Source organism: Thermobia domestica, chromosome 16 (assembly GCF_964235325.1).
Source record: "Thermobia domestica chromosome 16, izTheDome1.hap1.1, whole genome shotgun sequence".
NCBI classification, from domain to species: domain Eukaryota; kingdom Metazoa; phylum Arthropoda; class Insecta; order Zygentoma; family Lepismatidae; genus Thermobia; species Thermobia domestica.
The window spans coordinates 84,144,054-84,165,044 of record NC_137469.1 but is presented as its reverse complement, the minus strand read 5'-3'; the positions used below and the strand labels follow the sequence as shown (position 1 = coordinate 84,165,044).

Here is a 20,991-nt window from a genome sequence, read left to right as displayed (position 1 = left end):
CTGAGATAGAATACTATTCACGGCAATAGCAAACAGTAATGCTAACAAGGAACGGATCTGAACATGTCATTCATGTGGTTCGGATTCCACGTTAATCAGTAGCTCCACGTCTCATATAGCCTCGCTGCTGAACGGGACGCTAAACTAAAATCAACTCAATCAACTCAACTGAACGTGTATCCAAACATCCGAATCAAACCTGGTCCATTCGATAACCATAACAAAGATATGTTCATACACAAGAAAAATAGGTGCAATGGACAACGGAGTAAGTCCCTGGGGACGATTAACCCGGTTAGTATAAAGAAATTCGTAGACTCGCAGTGAAATAGCTGTTGCACCACCACTGTTCATTGGAAAGTCATGGTTTATAGTTCATTCTCTTCAGCATAAATCAAGCTTTCCAGAGGTGCTACGTATTGGATCCCATAACGTACTTGAACAGGGAGAATGTCGGGAAAGTTCCCTCCAGAAATCCCTCTCATCAGCTTTGGAGTGGTACCAGGTAAAAGCACACAATCCAAACGTATCTACAAAAATACTACGTTTATCGAATGGACTAAATTTGATTCGGATATCCGGATGACACGTTCATACCCGTTCCTTGTAAGGACATTGTCTTGTGAAGCACCATTTTCTTGTCGAAATCAGTCTGAGAGACAAGAATCCACACCCATAATGAAATAACATTCGTAAAGGAAATTAGTTAAAAATTGAGCCATATGGCCACATAGACCCCAGTCATGTAGACATTTTAAAATTTTATAATGCTAAGTTTGTAGTTGTTCCAACACTCTAAACAACACTTATTTGTCCGGAGTAGTCATGCTGATGAAATGTCTGGCATCCCGTTATGCGGCTCACTGCCCAATCGCCAATTTGTAAGGATCGCATCACTACGAGTATCATGGGGCATTCCCCTAGTTTCATGGTGCGAGAAACTTCCTTTCCGTAGAACGATCATGCAGCCCTTTCGAACGCATTCACCTATTTGAATTTCACTCTTTGTCGTCAACAAAGAATAGACCAGTAGTGGAGTGCTTCCCTTCTGGACATAGGGTCTCTGGTTTGATCCCAGCTAGCATCAAGAGACTTGTGGTGGATAAACACAGTGCGGGTAGGTTTTTTCGAGATTCTCCCACCAGGAATGCCCAATTTCGAAAGGATTGAGCGCAATTTCTCATATTTACTATTATTTTCCCCAAATTGCTATTGCACCCCACAAATATACGTTTGTTCCCCAAATTTCCATTCTGAAGTTTGATTGTTTTTTTTTTTTTTTTTAAATTTAAAATAATGCCCTTCCCAATAGTCCCATGAGTGCAACCTGCACTCTAAGATATGTCAGTGGATACTCCTTTCTCCCACTTTCCTCATTCCACCATTCTCTTGATTATCATTACCATTTCCTTTAGCCTTCGAGTATAATTGTGAGATGTTAAGCTAAAAGAAATGGAGGATTGAGTATAGCCCGCTCCCCCCAGTGATATTTAACGAATCATAGTGATTCTAACGATTCATACTAGTTCATAATGAATCGGAATCGCATGTTATAAAGGGCTTGTGTATAGCCCGCTCCCCCCAGTTCTTTGTCATTGGAACTGGAAGTCACTACTACTACTACTACTACTACTACTACTACTACTACTACTACTACTACTACTACTACTACTACTACTACTACTTATATCGAGAACAGAACCCAACCAATCCCTGCGGGGATTCTAACCCGTTCCTACTACTACTACTACTACTACTATTGCTACTAACTACCACTGCTACTACTACTACTATTGCTACTAACTACTACTACTACTACTACTACTTATACGAAAGCTTCCTTACCGCAAGATTTACATCTTAAATCTTTATAACATGCGATTCCGATTCATTATAAACTAGTATGAATCGTTAGAATCACTATGATTCATTAAAAATCACTGGGGGGAGCAGGCTATACTCAATCCTTATAAAGATTTAAGATGTAAATCTTGTGGTAAGGAAGCTTTAGTAGTAGTAGTAGTAGTAGTTAGTAGCAATAGTAGTAGTAGTAGTAGTAGGAACGGGTTAGAAGCCCCGCAGGTGTTGGTTGGGTTCTGTTCTCGATATAAGTAGTAGTAGTAGTAGTAGTAGTAGTAGCAGTAATAACAGTAATACTAGTAGTAGCAGTAGTAGTAATAGTGACTTTTCCAGTTCCGGTGACAAAGAACTGGGGGGAGCAGGCTATAGACAAGCCGAAATAGAAATAAAAATAGGCTTAAATATATTTTTGGGTGCACCGACATTGCGCAAATTTTCCCACGCTTATCTGTTGACACAGATAAAGCCTTAATGAGCAGGCAACAAAATTGGAAATTGCGAAAAAAATCTTGTGCAACGTTGCCATCATTACCATAAGTATATCGACTAATAAAAACAGTCACCAAAATGCAAGTCGTTTTAACAAAAAAAAAAAAAAAAAATACAAAGTAATGGATAACAATAGCATTTTCAGTCATCTATATTATATGTGTGCAATGGCGTCGTTAGAGAGGGTGACTGGGGAATGTGTCCCAGTCATTCATTTTCCGTATCATATCTAACTGTAAGATTAAAACTGTAAGAATATAGTTATTGAAAGCAAATAGTTTTGAAATACTGTAAGGAAAACAAACATATATAAAATAAACAATATATATAAATATTTCTAGAAGTTCTCTTGAAATATCGTGAACAGACGTTAGACCAATCAGAAATAAAGATTTGTCTATATCTTCCAGTTTTGGCCAATCAGAAACAAGCACTTGTATACATATTTCAGGTGTGTCTACCACATATCTTAATAACTATCCTTTCACTTTCTTAATAACTATCTTAATAACTATCCGAATTTCTAGATATTTAAGCAGTCATATCTCGAGAACTATAAGTCATAAAGAGATGATATTTTGTTAATTTTTGCGAGAAAGAGAAGAGGGTGCGGATAAAAAGATTTACCTTTACATCTAGGAACAATTACAGCTATCCTTCCCGCTAGATCTCTCCATTCTTTTAAAGTTCGTTCTGGCAATGCTCTTAGAGCATTCTCAACTGTTTTATCCTGAAGATATTTACCGGACAGTGTACATTAGAAAGGTTTTGGACCTGAAATTGGTTTGTGGGCCTGAAAAGGGCCTCAGTTCTTTAATTACTGTGTATTTGCTTCACTCCCAGAGAGATAACAAAGCGTTTCCGTTAGCCGACTGTCGGCAAAGCGTGTTCAACGTATATGGCCAGAGCAAATGTTGAAAACATTCTCAAGATGGGTGCTGGTCCCTCCTTTGTTTGGACACGAATGAGGTTCGTGAACTGTACGTTTTGCTGTTTTAATGCATCTCTGATGTTATCTATGTTGGTTGTGGTTGGAACACCTTCTTCAGGAAAGCAATGCATCTCAGCAATTCTTCTCTGCAAAGCTTATTCTTCTCCGTTGTGCACTCTCCCAAATGTCACCAGCAACTGTATGTCAGACCTCCTCAGGTTCTGTTAAAACCCCGAACGAATTGCGGATATAATAAACCAATAATAGAACAAGCCAATGAGGAACGAGAATCACAACGAGCCAATCAGGATCGAGAATTAATCGCAAGTTTTAGTGAGGAGGGTAATATAAACAGGAAGCAATAAACTGGAGAAACATAAGTGAAACTTTCAGAATGGAGTTTACATTGACGAAAACAGAAAAAGGTGTACCTTGTGTATTAATGGGAGGCTTTAAGTATCGTTTCTTTCGCCAAGGAAAAAAAGGCTCAAATTGGAGGTAAGTTAATGTAGTACATAATTTTTGCATGTATATAAGCCTATAGCTTGCTAAGTTATGCAAAGCCTACATTAGTATTTTCAGTAGTCAGCTTGACCTATATTTTAGTAAGTTCTGTAAGCCTATATTAGTATTTATGCTAGTCAATAGGATCCATATATACTTTGTTAAAAGATGTAACACACTATTAGTATTAATGTCGGGAAGTTGGACCTATATTTTGTTAAGTGATGTAACCTATATTAATATTTATGCCATTCAGTTGCTTCTATACTTTGTTAAGTAATGGAAAGTTACATTAATATCCATGTCAGTCAGTTGGGTCTATATTTTGTTAAAATATGTGTCTAGTCCCTATTTTAATATTTATGCCAGGCAATTTGTCCTATACTTTCGTAAGTGAATAAGTAAGCCTGCATTAGTATTTATGTCAGTCAATTGGACCTATACTTTGTTAAAAGGTGATGGAAGATATAACATTTTTGCCAGTGAAATAGTGAATACATTTTTCTTTAAATAGTAAGTTTAGAACACGTGATACGATTTAATTATTATTTCCTTTCTTTCAGATGTACTAAGAAAAGCTGTAATGCTAGTATAACAATGGATGAAAATACAAGTGAAGTTTTAGAAAGGAAAGATATTCATAATCATTGTGAAGATGAAGATGGTGTTCAACGGCATTTTCTTAGAGAGAATTGTAAGCGACGAGCCACTGAACAATTGAACGAGAAGCCAAATAAAATTATAAGGCAGGAAGTTTCAAAATTGGAACATCATGACACACTTGATCATAAAGAAATTAAAAGATGCCGAGACGTTATTTATAAAAATCGAAGAAAGGTGACTCCTCGTCTACCCAGAAACACCGTAGAGGCTATACAGCAAATGGTTCAGAAGCAGGATGATATAGCAATTGACGGAGAAAGATTCATCTTTGTTGATGATGAAGCTAATATAATTCTTTTCACGTGTAAGAAAAATATCGAGTAAGTATAATTTCATTTATAACCATTAACTTTGAAATGAGTTTCATTTACAGCATCAAGAAGTAGAATAGGAAGTAGTTGCTTGAACAGAAAAGTTCCTTTTTCCGTCTTATTTCCAAATTATAGTAAAATAGTTTTTTTTTTTTTTTTTTTTTTTTTTTTTGATTCTCACAAAATATATCGTAACATAGCATTTCACCTAACGATATGACACTACAGTCTTGTTTACTATTTTCTTTTCTGACACTAATCTTATTTTCTTTTCAGTTTTCTGTGTGAGTTCAGCGGGTTAGAAGTATTTGCAGATGGAACTTTCACTTATGCTCCTAAGCATTTCACACAGTTATATACAATACATGCATATAAAAATGGATATTATCTACCTCTATGTTTTGCATTTTTGCCGAAGAAAGACAAGAATACGTATGTGGCCATGTGGAAGATGATAAGAAACTTAGACAGTAGATTCGACTTGAAAATCATTTACGTTGATTTTGAAACAGCTGCTCACGAAGCCATCAAGAATGTGTTTCCAAATTGTGACATTCGTGGCTGCAGATTCCATTTGGGACAAACATGGTGGCGGAGGATTCAAGCCGACAATGATCTGCGACAAGCATATATGGATCCAAAATCTGAACTAGGTATTATTGATATTATTATGGTCTATTATTCTTTATTATTAATTTAATAATACCATGTGGACTTTGTTTTGTTATATATTAATACAGAATACAGTTGAAAATAGAATCTTATTCTGTTTGACTGAAGAATCTTAATTCAGTCACCATTCTTAAAAGCAAATAAACTGCTGTTCTAATAATGTACGAAATGAAGAAATTATAAAGCCAACAGTAAGATCCATCAATTTCACTACTTTCCCAATGCTTGCTTATTCTAACAAATTATTATTATTATTATTATTATTATTATTATTATTATTATTATTATTATTATTATTGCTTTTCTTACAGGTTCATGGATAAAGGCATTTTTTGGGTTGCCATATTTACATCCAACAGAAGTATCAGATGCCTTTACTCAACTAATATCAATGACGCCGGATGATACAGGGCATAAATTTTCCGATTACGTCCTAGAAAACTACATAGAAGACGGTTGCAAGTAAGTAGCTTCCTTTTGAATTTCATCTATAGTAGCACATGCTTCAATAACTCTTAATACTGCAAAAACTGTTGTCCTAGTTTGAACACAACATTAATGGTTGTGCTGATATGGTATTTTCTCTCAATGCAACTTAATTATAGTGAAATTTTCTTCTGTCTTCATGTAAGACGTAGATTAAAATGCAGGTTTTGATAGTTGTAAACAAATTACGGACCAAGACTATAAATATTTCTTGAATCTAGTGTTATAAATGTTTTAGTGTTTTATATAAATTGTCAATAATTGTGTGCATGAACTAAGGATCTTTTTATTTTATTAATTTTAGGTATCCACCTGTCATGTGGGCGTCTATACCATCCACGATGCGTCGGACGACAAATGGACCAGAAGCTTTTCACAGACATTATAATAGTCAATTTTACTTCCCTGCTCCTGATATTCATACGGTGATTTCTGCTTTGTTAGAGATCCAAACGGAAACTGCCATGAAAATAACGTCCATATTAAAAGGAATTTCAAAGGCCCAAAGACCAGCAGAAGTCAAAAGGAGCGAGTTTGTCATGAGGAAGTATGCTGAGTTCAGGAATTCGCAGAGAAACTATGAGAAGGCACGTATGACATTTTTAAAAGCTGTAGGATTTAAATTTCAAGCATTCAAACTGTAAAATGAAATTTTCTGTAAATAAGTATGTTGCTTTGTAAATATTAGAATGCAATAAAATATATCTCATAAAGGAATAGCTTTATACATTTCATTTCGATGCAAAATTTCACACAATTCCTCAAATCCTGTTGTTGGCAACGTCGCGGCGGAAATTTGCGCAATTTCAGCACTTTCTGCTCCTCGTTAATAAGACATAAATTACTTAGATTATCAACGATCTAATCTTTAGAAAAATTTGCGCAATGTCGTTGCACCGATATTTTTTAAGGTCTTTTGAAATTGTGTGGATAAAACCGGTTCCATCTAAATTCGTATATAGCGCAGAAACACTTCCGTATGATAACTACCAGGTACTTACAGATTAATGACCAGCAGATTTTTTAAACACTGATGACATACGTTTCTTCAGTTGAAAGAAATTAATTATAGTGCTACTCAAGATAAGGTGATATGGTAGGCATTTATATGTGATTTGCGGGTAATGTTATTTTGTTACTTGTTCAGAAAATGAAGATGAAAACACTTGCGTTATTTCTTCTTTGTGTTGTAGTGACACAGGTTAGTAATATTTTTCTTTTCCTTTTTTGTGTGTGCAGGAAACTCGGAAAGCAAAATGTATATATGTTTGTGAGTTATTGTCGTGAATTCGAATCAACGTCTTGAATTATGCTAGGGTTTCTCACCTTGGGGGTCGCGAAGATAGGCGGAAGAGAGAAATATAACTAGTATCTCATACCGGAAAATATTTTTAAATATTATTTTGAATTTTGTTCTGATAGGTATAGTTCTATTTTTATACATAGAGGAAAGTAACCAAAGTCGACCCCCCTCCCTTTTTGGACCTATCTCTAATTATTATGATGGTTTTTTTTTATTTGCACTTCAATGGAATAATATATTTGATATGTTGTCAAACATTAGACATTAGTCAATTTAGCGTACAGCTCATAAGATTTTGCCAAAGAATTATTTAATGAAAAGTGACGAAAATGACGTTTAGGAAAAAGGTGTCTAAAATCAGACCAGGTAATAACTGACATGAAAGTCATAAATAAAGTATCAAAATAGAACAAAATTTTATTTTACAAATACCATACACATCCTTGAACAATAGAAAAATATACGATAGACTAAGTTAAATGAAAAACAAAATCAAACCTCATTATTCGCATTCTTTACGACAGAATTCACAAATGCATATCTCACGGCCATTTCCCATGCAAGCATAGTGTGTCCACATACTACATATTGCACACTGTATCCACAGTTAATTTCTACAATCCAGACAGAATTTCTCCCTACAAAACAAGCAATCAGCATCATTGTCGTTTGGCACTCGTGCTTATGAATACCGAAGTCGCTGTCCCCGCTAGAAACGAACGGAACATGGCCACTCTGTGAACTGCCGTCGTCCCGATCACGAATTTTACACGTAAGATCTATAGTTCACTTGCTACATCCTCGTGCTTGTAGTGCATTGTTTGAGAAGTGCTGTTCTGTTTGTTCATGGGCACCTTTCCTGTAGTGTGCGAAGGTTTCTTTCCCTTTCCCTTTGACCTCATGACAAATTGAAATAGATCATATTTGTATGGACAGGGTGTTATGACAAAGGAGACGGTGCCTTCCGACCTCTTCTGGACATTGTTTTGCGCATAAAGGATATTGGGCTGATGTCCAATGGACCAATTTTATCTCTAGCTGCGAAATTAGACAGGCCTGGATGATGTGAGCTTGATAGTGATACAGACATATAGGTTACTACGAGGGACGAGTGTCTGTTGCCAATGCATTAATTTCTACCTCATCATTTGATCAAGAGGCATGCAGGAATGTTTTGTATGTTGGCAGCAGGAAAGAATCGGAATCCTGACGTCAAAACTTCACTCTACACCTAAACAAAGAATTAATCAACTTTGCGGGTGTTAGTTGCAATTTGGTTCTCCAGTCTCCAGGAAGTAACAATTATGTCATTGTATATTCGCTCCTATCCATTCCAACACACAGAGCCACTTGTCTTGCGAAATAAAATAGGAGTCCGACTTATGGGACGGATCTTACTGTGGTGACTTTCCTCTACTGTTAAGAACAACAAAAACTAGGTCTACTAAACATTTTCAACAGATGCAGAGTTGTTTAAAAATCAACTTAAATGAGAGAAGTACATTATGAAACTAATGAGAACTGCATATTGAAATGCCAGAAAAATACAAATGCAACAAAACCTGCATATTGAAATACAATTAAAATTGAAAGCTAATCAGAAACCTGAGCATGGTATGATTCCTCTAGTGCGGCAATGTCCGGTTTAATCTTCGTGACGCACATTATAAAGTCTTTTAAAATACTAAATAAGTTTTTAACACTCGCCTAAGTTCTTTTACACCAAAATTAGAAATAACTATTTTTTTTATCATGACCCAAAATTAAGAGTTATGAAGTTTTAAAATTTTCGAACTGCCTCCATTTTGAAACAGATCGGATAATTTTAGAGAAGTTACTGTATACACTATCTATAAGAAATATATTACTATTATAGAAATAAACGGTTATCGTGAGATCTCAGCAATAGGTATATTAAAAATCCCACAAAGCTTATTACAAACCAGAAATTATAAGGGGATCGCTGGCAAAAGGATGTCACAAAAGGGTCAAGATAGGAATTAGGTTGAGAACCACTGAATTAGACAATAGTGTGTAACTTCCCTAAACTAGAAAGTTTAAAGTGCGTTACCCAAATAAATAAAAGAAAATGTAATTATGCATCTGACTTGTGCATTTGTATGACGTTCACCTTCTCTGGATTGAGGTATGCCCAAATGCATTGCAAGTTTAACCAGTAACAGGTCTGTTTGGGCTCTCACAGAAGTGCGTCTGGTAACCCACAAAACATTCGTGCACTCCACTATCATGTGGGACCGCTGGACTCAAAAGGGCTAATGTGTGTAAATTTTGAATAGTTCTGCGCAACGACCGAAAAGGAAAAAAAAATAATGAAAAGGTTGTTATGTCTACTTTTGGGTTCCCCTCAAATTTTATCTGTACCATTTCACTTTCTGTCAACCTTTTTTCTGCAATCATTATAAACCATTATTACTGAATCTCCCTTGTACTACTTCTGTTCAACTTATCTAGATTTTCCTAAATTACTGGGTTTTCTCTATATTTTTATTGGAAATAAAATAGGTTTTGATTGTTATTCATTTAAATGGTATTCCAAGGAAAAATAAAATAAAAATAAAAATAATGTGTACAGTTAGGCTACATTTCTTAGGTTATGGTACTTCATATTGCATGTTCACCTTCTCTCTTGGCATATTAAATCTATTTTAAAAGTATTATTTTATTATTTTAAGTATTTTACCGTAAAAATCAATGCGTTCATCACAACAAATGTTTACTTAAATTTTTACAAATCAACTTTGCCACTACATTGTCATCGCTAATTATTTTCATGACAAATTATTATGCATCAGCAACAAACTCTCAGTATATAGGCCTATTTGCAATGCAGGGAATTAGACTCTTTGATTTTGTGTGCTACACATATCTTTAAAAATTTTACATCTTTATTCAGTACGAATTAATTAAGCAGGAATACTCAACTGCTACACAAATATTTATTACATATCAGTACACATCAACTTTATATGCTTACCCTAACTTAACCTACGCACAAGCACATAAAAAATTTATATATCAGCACATATTAGCTGGTGAGGACGTTTCGGAAAGTGTATGGGCATCTTTACCCTAGCCTAGCTTCTATTGCTTTCTCTAATTTAGTTTTTAAAATTTTTAAGGTGAACAGCAAAACTTTGATGAAAAAAAGAATGAATATCAGAGACGGGATGCGAGCACCGTACCATCAGTGAACTGATGCGGACTGTACACACGACTACATCTCCCCATTTCCTTTGATAATGTATAAAATAATAATGATAAATGAACTATAAATTCACAAAACACATTACTACCGAATTTTCATTTTTAATTCTTGTATGTATGATTACGGTTATATATATTTACTTTGGTACGTATTTCTTATTTAAAAAATGAATATCTAATACTGTGCAAGCCTAAAGTGTGGTATAGGAATTTTTATATATGGATTTTTTTACCTTTTACATCGCGTACTGAGATAAAAGATACTACTAAATTTGTACATGATACTAAATGTGGAAACCCATTTTTCGATGTGTGCATTTAGCCACATTTGCGTGTTTGGAAAGACATCTCTATAGGGAACGAAGAAATTACTCAAAAATATTGCAAATTGATGCCATCGGTAGGAAATTTACTACTTATTCGTAAAACTGCCGCCTAAATCGTAATGTGGAAGGAAATCACTTTTGATCACTAACCTGACTCATGCATACTCAAAACATTCACCATACTTACAATACTAACTCTACACTGCAGAGGGGGATTATAGGACTAATCACACCAAAAGAAAGATTTGGGTTCAATCTTCACGCTTGACGCCGAACCTGGACAATAGAACAGCAGGGCCTCACTTCCACTAGCAGGCTCTAAGATACTGCATTTTCATTTTCTTATATGACATTGTTCCTATTTCTAATTTTTCGATAGATATACTTCTAAACCTATTAATTTTCTACCATTCACTCAGAAATAGTCTCAAAAAATTCTATATCAGAGGATCACACAACCACTATAAAAATGTTACTCCGACATAATACCTACAGCGTCGAAGCACCACCCTTCCTATTTTGTCCTTGTTTCGTTGTCACTCGGTTTTTAGGCTTTTTTATGAGTAGTACACCATAAATACCATAAAAAATAATACACCATGGCCAAGAAATAACCATAAACACCATATTGCAAATCTTCTTAATGATTTTTTTTGCCAACGTTGCGAAAACATACTCAAATTCTGAGTCTGAAAAGACTAATAACATAAAATTATCTAGCAACTCTATATCTATACGTATACTTAATACCTACCACAGAGTTAGAAATAAGACAGATTATTAAAAAAAAATAAGACGAAAAGATCTTCTGGGCCCGATGATATTCCTTATTATTTGCTTAAAATGTGTCTCGAATATTTTCTTATACCGTTGACTGATATATACAATTCCTCTCTTGAAACGGGAACATTTCCAGAAGATCATAAACTTGCAAAATTAAGACCTATACACAAAAAAGGATCAACTACTGACCCAGGAAATTATCGTTCTATCTGTTTTCTCCAAAAGTTTAGAAAAAGTTATGTATAACAGATTGGTGCCCTTTTTGGAAAAGAATAATATCTTCACGAAGAGCCAATTCGGGTTTAGGAAGTGCAAATCAATTAACAATGGTGTAGTTGCTTTTCTAATTGATATATATAAAGCGAGAGAGAGCAGAAATAAAATATATGGAATTTTTCTGGATCTCACAAAAGCCTTTGACCTTGTTAATCACAAAATTTTATTGAATAAATTGCGTAGTTATGGTATTAGAGGTCATGCTAATTTATGGTTCCAATCCTATTTGACTAACCGCATGCAATATGTGGAAATAGGTCCAACCAAGTCAGAGGTAAGGCACATTAGGCACGGAGTTCCACAAGGATCAATATTAGGTCCTATACTTTTCCTAATATACATTAACGATCTTCCTGATTATATAGTTCCAAACAAAAGCGTACTTTTTGCGGATGATACAAACATTTTAGTTGAAATTCCAAATAACATATGCTCCGAGGAATTCATATTTAAGAACACGACAGATAAAATTACAGAATGGTTAAAAGCAAACCAACTTAACTTAAATACAGAGAAAAAAAACTATAATGAGTTTCAATGAAAGAAAACTGAACTCTCTAAATATACATCAAATACGTATAGACGGGGAACTCATGCAGGTATCTGACACTTGTAAATTTTTAGGGTTAAAATTAGACTCCAAGTTAACATGGGAAAATCACCTGAATGATTTGTTGAGGAAACTAAGCGCGAGAATCTATCTTATACGTAAAGTTAGTAAGATTCTAACTACGGAAACAATGAAAACGATTTATTTCGGATTGATCCAGTCAATTCTATCGTATGGAATCATTTTCTGGAATAATACCTGTCATGCGAACAAAGTATTTACAATGCAGAAGAAAATGTTACGGATAATGTTATCAGTTCGGTTTCATACACCAAGAAGAACCACTGTTTCAGAAACTTAAAATATTACCATTGTCGTGTATATACATTCTCGAAACATCATTCATACATATGAATAAAAGAAACTTTCAACTCAATTCGGACCTATACCAATACAACACAAGAACAACCAATCATATTCATATACAAAATGTCCGTCTAACAAGAACTCAAAATTCGTTACACCACATAAGAATAAAACTTTATAATAAATTCCTAGATCGTGTCAAACGAATGCCAAACTTGCAGTTTAAAAGACACCTCAAGTTACTGTTACTTAAACATTTTTCTATGGTTTAGATGAATATCTTCAGTGTGATCTTTCTTTGTAATGTAAATATTAAGATTTATTTGAATTTTGAAATATATAAAACAAGGTACAATTTATATTTTTTCTAAAAATACACTTTCAGTTTAAGTTTTATTGTTACGTATATATTTTGTATTATTATTATATATATTGTATTATTATATATTATTTTTCTAATATTTTTCCCTTGTATTTAAATTTATTCATGAATCATTATATAATGTTACATAATTATTTCAAATTAACGTTATTATCTCTTTTTATTCAATTTATATATTTTTTAGTTTTTTATTAATTATTTCTAATAATTGTATTATTAATTGTAACATATCTCTTGTAATTATTATTATTAATAATTGTAATTGTAACTGTATCTCTTGACGAAGCCATGAACGCTAAGTTCTTACGGCGGAAAATGAAATAAATAAATAAATAAAAATAAATAAATAGTTCCGACTTTCACCACTTTGGTTCTCTTTCTAAACTAGTTTTTCCACTTAAATAATCCAAAACTTTCATATTTCGCCGAAAATGTTCACAACGATAAAAACTGTCATCCACTATGGATGCTGCTTCGCAAGATATCTTGCTCACAAAGAAGATTACGGAGATCGGCTGGTAAATCTCGACAACAATAAGATGAGCAAATCGTGATTTAAGATGAAAAACGGGAACCAATTAACTTTTCACATCTGATAATTCTTCGTTTACGTCAGATGATTCATGTAGAAGAAAGCAATGCTCGATCTAAAGGAGTTTTTGAAAATTTTTGTTAAAGACGGCCGAAAATATAGAATTTAGAAATTACCAGTACGAAGAAAATTATTAAATTCTTATAGATGATTTCTAAACGAAAAATTTCGATAAAAAATATTGTGAAGACATGAAAAATACTGAAATATAAAGAAAATCATAAAACATAGGAAAATATACAAAAATGACACAAAAATATTATAATATACTACAATTCTAAGACCTAACCTAACCAAAATATACCATTTTTCTTCTTAACACTAAGTATAACGGAACAAACAAAATTGCACCAGAAGATACACTTCTAACTACAGTACCTAATTTTATATTACATAGGGTGATTCGAATTTTACCGCAACGTGATACTTGTCGTATTTCAAGTGATAAGAAATTTCTACAAACGATAGTTTTGTATGTCGCGCAATAAATTTGATGTCTTTCTCATTCTGTCTAATTATAGTTATCACTGCAACCAAATTAGCAGGCACATGGTCGAATTACCTGTTTTTAGTTGATAATGTGAAGCAAGAAAATTGATATAAAATACGTATTGATGTTAGCGCTAAATGAATGTAACTTCAACCATACAAAATAAAAAATCATAGCAAAATAAAATTGGTCAAAATTACAAGGTGATTCCAGGTATAAATTTGATTTAAATATATTCGTAGAACTTACTGTTAGTGGATGATCAAGCCGCCATCTTCCCAGCCTTATGCTTATCATAATTTAAAAGGAAGGATATTTGATTGATAGTTTGTTCTGGACAGGGGGAACTCTAGAATGTAGTGACATTACGTGCCTTAGCAATTAATAATGAGAATATATATTAAACAGTTACGGACATATCTTCCCGTATGGGAATGAGGTACTACCGAATATTTCAATATGTTGTAACTCGGGTTGCTGTTCATGGTGTTACCACCTTGATTCTTTATAGCGTTCTTCAGCCGTTATAGTACAGTCCTTTAAACACTTGGTCTTAAGTAAATATAATCACACTTTCACCGTGACTGGAAAATTTCCGTTTTTTACGTCTTTGCAGCGTATGGAATAGGGTGAAACCTCCAAACTCTGCGTTGAAGACGCGCGATGGACATGAGAGGAAGGAGGAACAAGTTCGTCCTGGTTTTTGGAAAAAGAAAAAAAAAACTTACTCATGTTTCAAAAGAGATAGAACTTCACAGTAGATTTTGGAACATATGTTCGCTTTGTGACGCTCAAATATAAATTACTATGAACTACGAATAAGATTTCGGAATTGAATAACAATTAATTTGTACTTACGTAACATTTTTTGTGTCAACATTTAGGGAACAAATAAATATTCTGAGCCTTATGCAGAGTCGTTCAGATGTGTGATGAGTGCTATACTAAAAGTTCGACTAACGTATGTTTCCTGCAGTAATCAAACATTTAGTTTGACGCTAATCATACTTCAAAACGACTCTGCATAGGCGGTCTTAATCTATATTTTAAATTTATCTCTAAGGTGACCTTCTAGTCCCGTTTTAGGCGGAACAATCCCTTTTCTCAATATTTTTGCTGATTCTCAAACAGTATGTCTAAATGTCACGTTTGAATGCAAAAATAAACAAAGTGTTCCGTAATTGTTGTTCAAAATATAAATGATCAAAGCATTGATTGATTGAGGCTTATAGGCCTATTGGGGGGACATCAATTTCATCTCACTTTCCTTTGTGGCAATTGAACAAATCATCACATTTCTCTCAAAAAATCTCTATATCTCAAATTGGATTATTGAGGGAGGGGGGGAAGTCTCCAAGCTCCAAGATTGGAGGGGACATGTCCTCCTCATCCCCCGGGATTTGTACCAGTGCAAAAGACAAACATGTCAGTGCATCGCGCTAGTTTCTAATATCAAACAATCATGCTAATAGATATTGCTACCTAGGTTGTCTGACGCCAATAGATGTTGCTAGCGAGTAGCCGATTTGAAACAATTGTGACGATTTAATTGCAATTGTTGTTTCAATTTAATTCAACAATTTGACGAAGGATCGTATCTCAAAATCTCACTTTTTCAGACATAAAGAAAGCAATAATTACGTAGACAGGAAAGCAGTTGAATATATAATAACTTGTCACCTATTCCAGATAATAATTATGTGGAATTATTGTTCAATTATTGCATATTTATTTTTTCCTTCTGCGTGGAATTATATCTTTTCTTTATGTCTGAAAAAGTGAGATTTTGAGATTCGACCTTTCGTCAAATTGTGACGAATTGTTTCAAAATAGTTTGAAGGATCCGACTGGCCACCAGTTCCGTCGTATTTTGGAAGCTTAATTTTCATATTGGGATAAAAGATTTAGCCATAAACACAACTGTAGGTGCTTAAGTTTTGAAACACTTAGTCGTCGTTGTGATCCGAGACATAGAAGAATTTACAAAATTTGTAAATTCATTCTGTACAACTGTTGTAACTAAAGAAATGAAACAACAGACACATATCTTCTTGGTACTGTGTTCTACAAGACACGACTACGTTTCTCTTTCCTGAAGCACAAGCCCCTAAGGTGGTTGATTGATGTGACGTAATTTTCCTTGATCGAACAAAAGGAACGGACACCTATTCCTGAGGAGGATATAGCTTTAAATTAGGAGTATTTGCGTTTGGTGAGGTCCTACCACTAATATAACAAGAGATTGTCTCTGACGTGCCAAAGGGGCCATAGACCGGTTGCTAATTGGCAGTAAATTGGCAACCTGAGGCACAGGAGATACGGAAAGAGAGACTTATTTCCTTTTCCGCACATTGAAAGCAGTTGAGGAAGATGATCGCTTGTGAAGGCGTGCAATGAACGGAACCGCGGAAAGAATAGTAGTTTGTAGAAACCAACAGTCCATTGTAGGATCGTGCAAATATAGTGAGGCCTATAATAAATCATCTGTATAAAAATTTTCAAAATGCTATATGAATCCAACTAAAACCCAGTCCATAGATGAACACATAGTTAAATTTAAGGATCATAACATGAAGATATATATAGAAAACAAACCTATACAATGGAGCTTCAAAATGTGGTGTAGGTGTGATTCAAAAACTGGTTATCTCTTTGAATATGATTTGTACACAGGAAACATGATAGTAATTCAGATGTAGATCTTGGTGAATCAGTTTTTCTGCAGCTAACAAAATCAACCTGGAGCTTGGGTTGCGAAGTGTATTGATAACTTCGTTAATTCATCTGCTCTACAATATATCTTAACAGAAAACAAGGTAAAAGGATATGGGACACTACGTAAGAGCAGAAAAAAATATGCTCATGACCTTTCCAGCTGACAAAGACATGAATGTCCGGATGACCGGATGACACGTTCATGTCTGTTCCTTGTCAGAAAATGAGCAATTGAGCAACACGTCAACATTAAATTATGTTTCAAATGGCTAAAAGTGCAACAGAGTCACTTCAAATGATTGGAATTATTTACGATAGTAAGGCATTGAACCATAAGAACGCGTTTCAGTGGTACGCAAAATTTCCTGATGGTCGGGAGAGCGTTTAAGACAATCCACGACCAGGACCCAGAATGACGGTGCGAACTGACGTAAATGTCCAAACAGTGGTGGAGACTGTACACAAATATCGTTGTGCAATTGAAAAACTCATCAAGGACCTCTCGAATTCCCAGTAATTCACTCCAGAGGATCTGACTGTGAACGCTGAGTACTACGTGGATGTTTTCCAACGTCTATGGGACAGAGTTCGAATTTGGAGACATTCCAAAATAGGAGTTCCAAGAGTGTTTCACAACGTTTTGTCTATCATTGTCATCCGTTGGACAAAGTGTGTATCAATGGCATTAGAAAAGTACAAATTTTCAGTTTTCACATTTTCCTGATTTATGAAAAACTTTATGTGATTTTGAAGGTCATTTTCGGAGTTACGGAAAAAAATCAATTCCAATACACCCTTTCATTTCAATACAATAAAACCTTGCACATTAGTGTCATAGGCTATGCAGTCATGTTTGTATTTCAATATTCAGTAGCTTTATATCTGAGCGTACATGAGATTTATGCAGAGACGTCCTTTAAAACTTTTCTTGCAAATTTATCCAATAACACTATCCCTGGGAGAGAAAGGATGATAAAAGTTCAGGTTCATTTTGACAGCGACTAATCGTATCTATGTTTAAACAGTAGTGAGATTATTATAATTTTTAAGGTTAATTTACAGCGATTATTTAAAGAATGAAAGGCAATATTGTCGTTTTCTCTGGATATTCGTCTGTCTGCAGATGAAAGGAATAAAGTTCAAATTTAATGTTTAATATATACTTATAAACTTCCGTTGACAAATTGGAACAATCTGTATGCGATTTTATTGAATTGTATTATTTTGTTATTAGTTGTCTTCCCTTCAAACAAACAAAACTAGTCTATACTACGGGAAGCAAATTTTACTATATTTCTCCAGAAGGACATATTTTATTAACTTGAAGATTTTCAGCTTTCTCTTCCTTTGACAATATACAGTAATTCCTGTAATTAAAATAATTTCAAAGAAGTTTAGATGCTTACGATGTTATATAGTCTTTGGTATTACCTAGGATTGCCTACGAGATAGAGTTGAGGCTGTCTCGTCTTGGACAGGTGTCGTCAATTTACTAATAGTGCTTCATCTCTGAATGTCCATCTGTATTGAAGGAACTCAGTTTCGTCTTATGCCTCGACATGAAAATCCTGTTTCACCTTTTCTCGCGGGCAACCTCAGTTATTTTACGATTTATCATGATGTTCCACTGTAGAATTTATTATTTCTTCTTTATATTCTCAGGCTGCTCCTCGTGTGCCTAAAAGGAGGCAGCATAGTAACAATACAGTTAAAGGTAAGTATAATTCAGTTTTAATCCTATTTAAAGAAAAAGGTGGAAAGTTATCGATTTGATTTGTGTATACCAGGGAAGCAAGAAAGTTCGTGCGCTTTTATACTATGGAAGAAAACTGTCAATTACCGGGTTTTAACGGTTTGTTTATTCGGCAAAATATCCTCCATTTGCTTCTATAACCTTCTCCCAGCGCTCAACAAGCTTGTAAATGCCAGTTTTGTAGAATATTTGTTCCCGAGACTCGGAAAACTCAGCAACTGCATTTTTGACGTCTTGTTCAGTCTTGAACTGCCTGCCACGCATAAAGTTGTCTATGGCCAAGAATAAATGGCAATCCCAAGGGGTGACATCTGGGGAGTAGGGAGGATGAGATACAAGCTCCCAACCAAGTTCTGAGATTACTTCCAGCGCCTGTTTTGCAGTGTGAGGGCGCGCGTTGTCCTGGTTATAGAGCACATCTCTTTTGTTCACTAGTGCTGGCTGTTTCTGGGTCAGTTTGGTGGCTACCGTTCTCAGTTGTGATGAGTACACATCTTTGGTAATTGTCTTACCACGTTCCAAGGATTCGTAGTGCACGATACCGTTTGTAGTCCACCAAACACAAAGCAAAACCTTGTGTTGATGGATGTTCGGGTTTGCAGTCAAAGGCTTCGGATCATTCGGTGATAGCCAATGGTATGACCGTTTTTTATTGTCATACATGACCCACTTCTCGTCACAAGTTATTATACGGTCCAAATTTGGACAGATTTTGTGTCTCGTCAACAAAAATGAACAGATATTCAGTCTTAGAACTTGGCTCATAGCGGTCAGCTCGTGAGAGACCCACTGACCCAGTTTTCAGGTCTTCCCCAACTGATGCAGACTTACCCGAATAATTTTCCTGCTTACCTCGAATCGGTGAGCAAGTTCCTCACATGTTTGACTAGAATAATCTTCAATAGAGGCCTTCAGGTGGTCCATATCCACTGATTTAGGCCTCCCAGAGCGAGGCTTATCTTGAAAGGTCTCGTCGCCAGTTGAAAAGGTCTGGAACAATTTTTGTGCTGTACATTTACTTATTACACCCTCTCTGAGCGCAACACATATTTTTCTAGCTGCTTCTGCACCATTTGTCCCCAATTTAAACTCGTAAAGCAAACAAGCTCTAAAAACTTCATTTGACACTGAGATGATCACGAGCGATTTTTACACACTACACTGACAAATGCGTTGTTATATTCACCGTGGCTGATGCGTCAATGAATAAGCTTTCCCAAACAATCAAAACTTTCATACTACGGGGACAGATGTCGCCGCAGCAGCCAAATGGAAGCGGGAGTGGTTCAAAAGCGCACGAACTTTCTTGCTTCCCTGGTATTTTTAGCGCATATTTCTTACTTTCTGCTTTGTTGTGCTTGTTAAAGTCGGTTAATATTTTTTTGAAAAAAATCTAACATATGTATCTCTAATTCAACTTACAACATTATACTCTTTGTAGTTAAAATCAACAACTTTTTAAATGTTTAAACTTTTAACGTCGAGGAAAATTCAGGAGGCCTTATGCAGAGTCGTTTTGAAGAATGATTAGCACATACTAAGGGTCTGACTACTGCAGGAAACATATGTTAGTCGTTCTCTTTAGTATGACTCTAATCACGAGTCAGAACGACTCTGCATAAAGCTCAGGCTGACTAAAGTACTACCAACTTTTGTTGTTTCATAGTAGTATGAACTCTGGCTTATGCGTTGAGAATTTTTTTTTGTTTCGTGAGAAATATTTACCTCTCAGATTTCCTTTTTTAAAATTTATTTTAGGAGGTTGGAATAGAATAGCAGGCGGGCAGTTGGCGAACCGTGGTCAATTTCCTTTTGTAGTCCAAGTATATCATCAACTTGGTGACGGAGCAGTGACCGCTTGCGCTGGCAGCCTTCTCAACGAAGAATGGGTTTTAACTGCTGCACAATGTGTGGATGAGTAAGTCGATTTTGCAGAATTTTACATATCGAAGATTACAGTATGTTACACAGTAACAACGCGTTTCATGAGAAGAAAAATGGGTAGTACAAGGAACGAATGTAATAAAAAAAGAGTCTAAAAATGAGATTTGCTCGACAAATGATAAATCCATATCCGCATAAGAATCAACGCAGGTTTTCTTTTAATTAAAGAATATCACGATAGACTGGCTTTCGATATACTAATCTACACATTTAACATGGTGTTAGGTGTTTGAATTAATTCTCGCTTTTGACTCATAGAAGTTACTAGCTATCAAACTAATTAACTCTATAACCTATGGGACCCGGAAGTTCAATCCCGCGTTCACAAGAGCTCTCCGTTGACTTTCGTTTTAAGCCAACTGGATTTATC

General features: G+C 35.0%; 1 protein-coding gene across 2 annotated transcripts in view; it reads left to right on the top strand.

Moving 5' to 3' along the window:
* Window positions 1-20,991, top strand: part of LOC145673209 (uncharacterized) — a 176,030-nt gene that overhangs the window by 81,677 nt on the left and 73,362 nt on the right. The window contains exons 1-3 of one of the 2 annotated variants that reach the window (XM_081742692.1): window positions 7,052-7,117; window positions 18,587-18,638; window positions 20,436-20,595. In XM_081742692.1, coding sequence (XP_081598818.1) covers window positions 7,067-7,117; window positions 18,587-18,638; window positions 20,436-20,595 — 263 coding nt within the window. In that variant the 5' untranslated portion in view covers window positions 7,052-7,066. Of the gene's footprint in view, window positions 1-7,051; window positions 7,118-18,586; window positions 18,639-20,435; window positions 20,596-20,991 lie in introns of those variants that run through there. The other variant, XM_081742693.1, reaches the window with a different exon arrangement.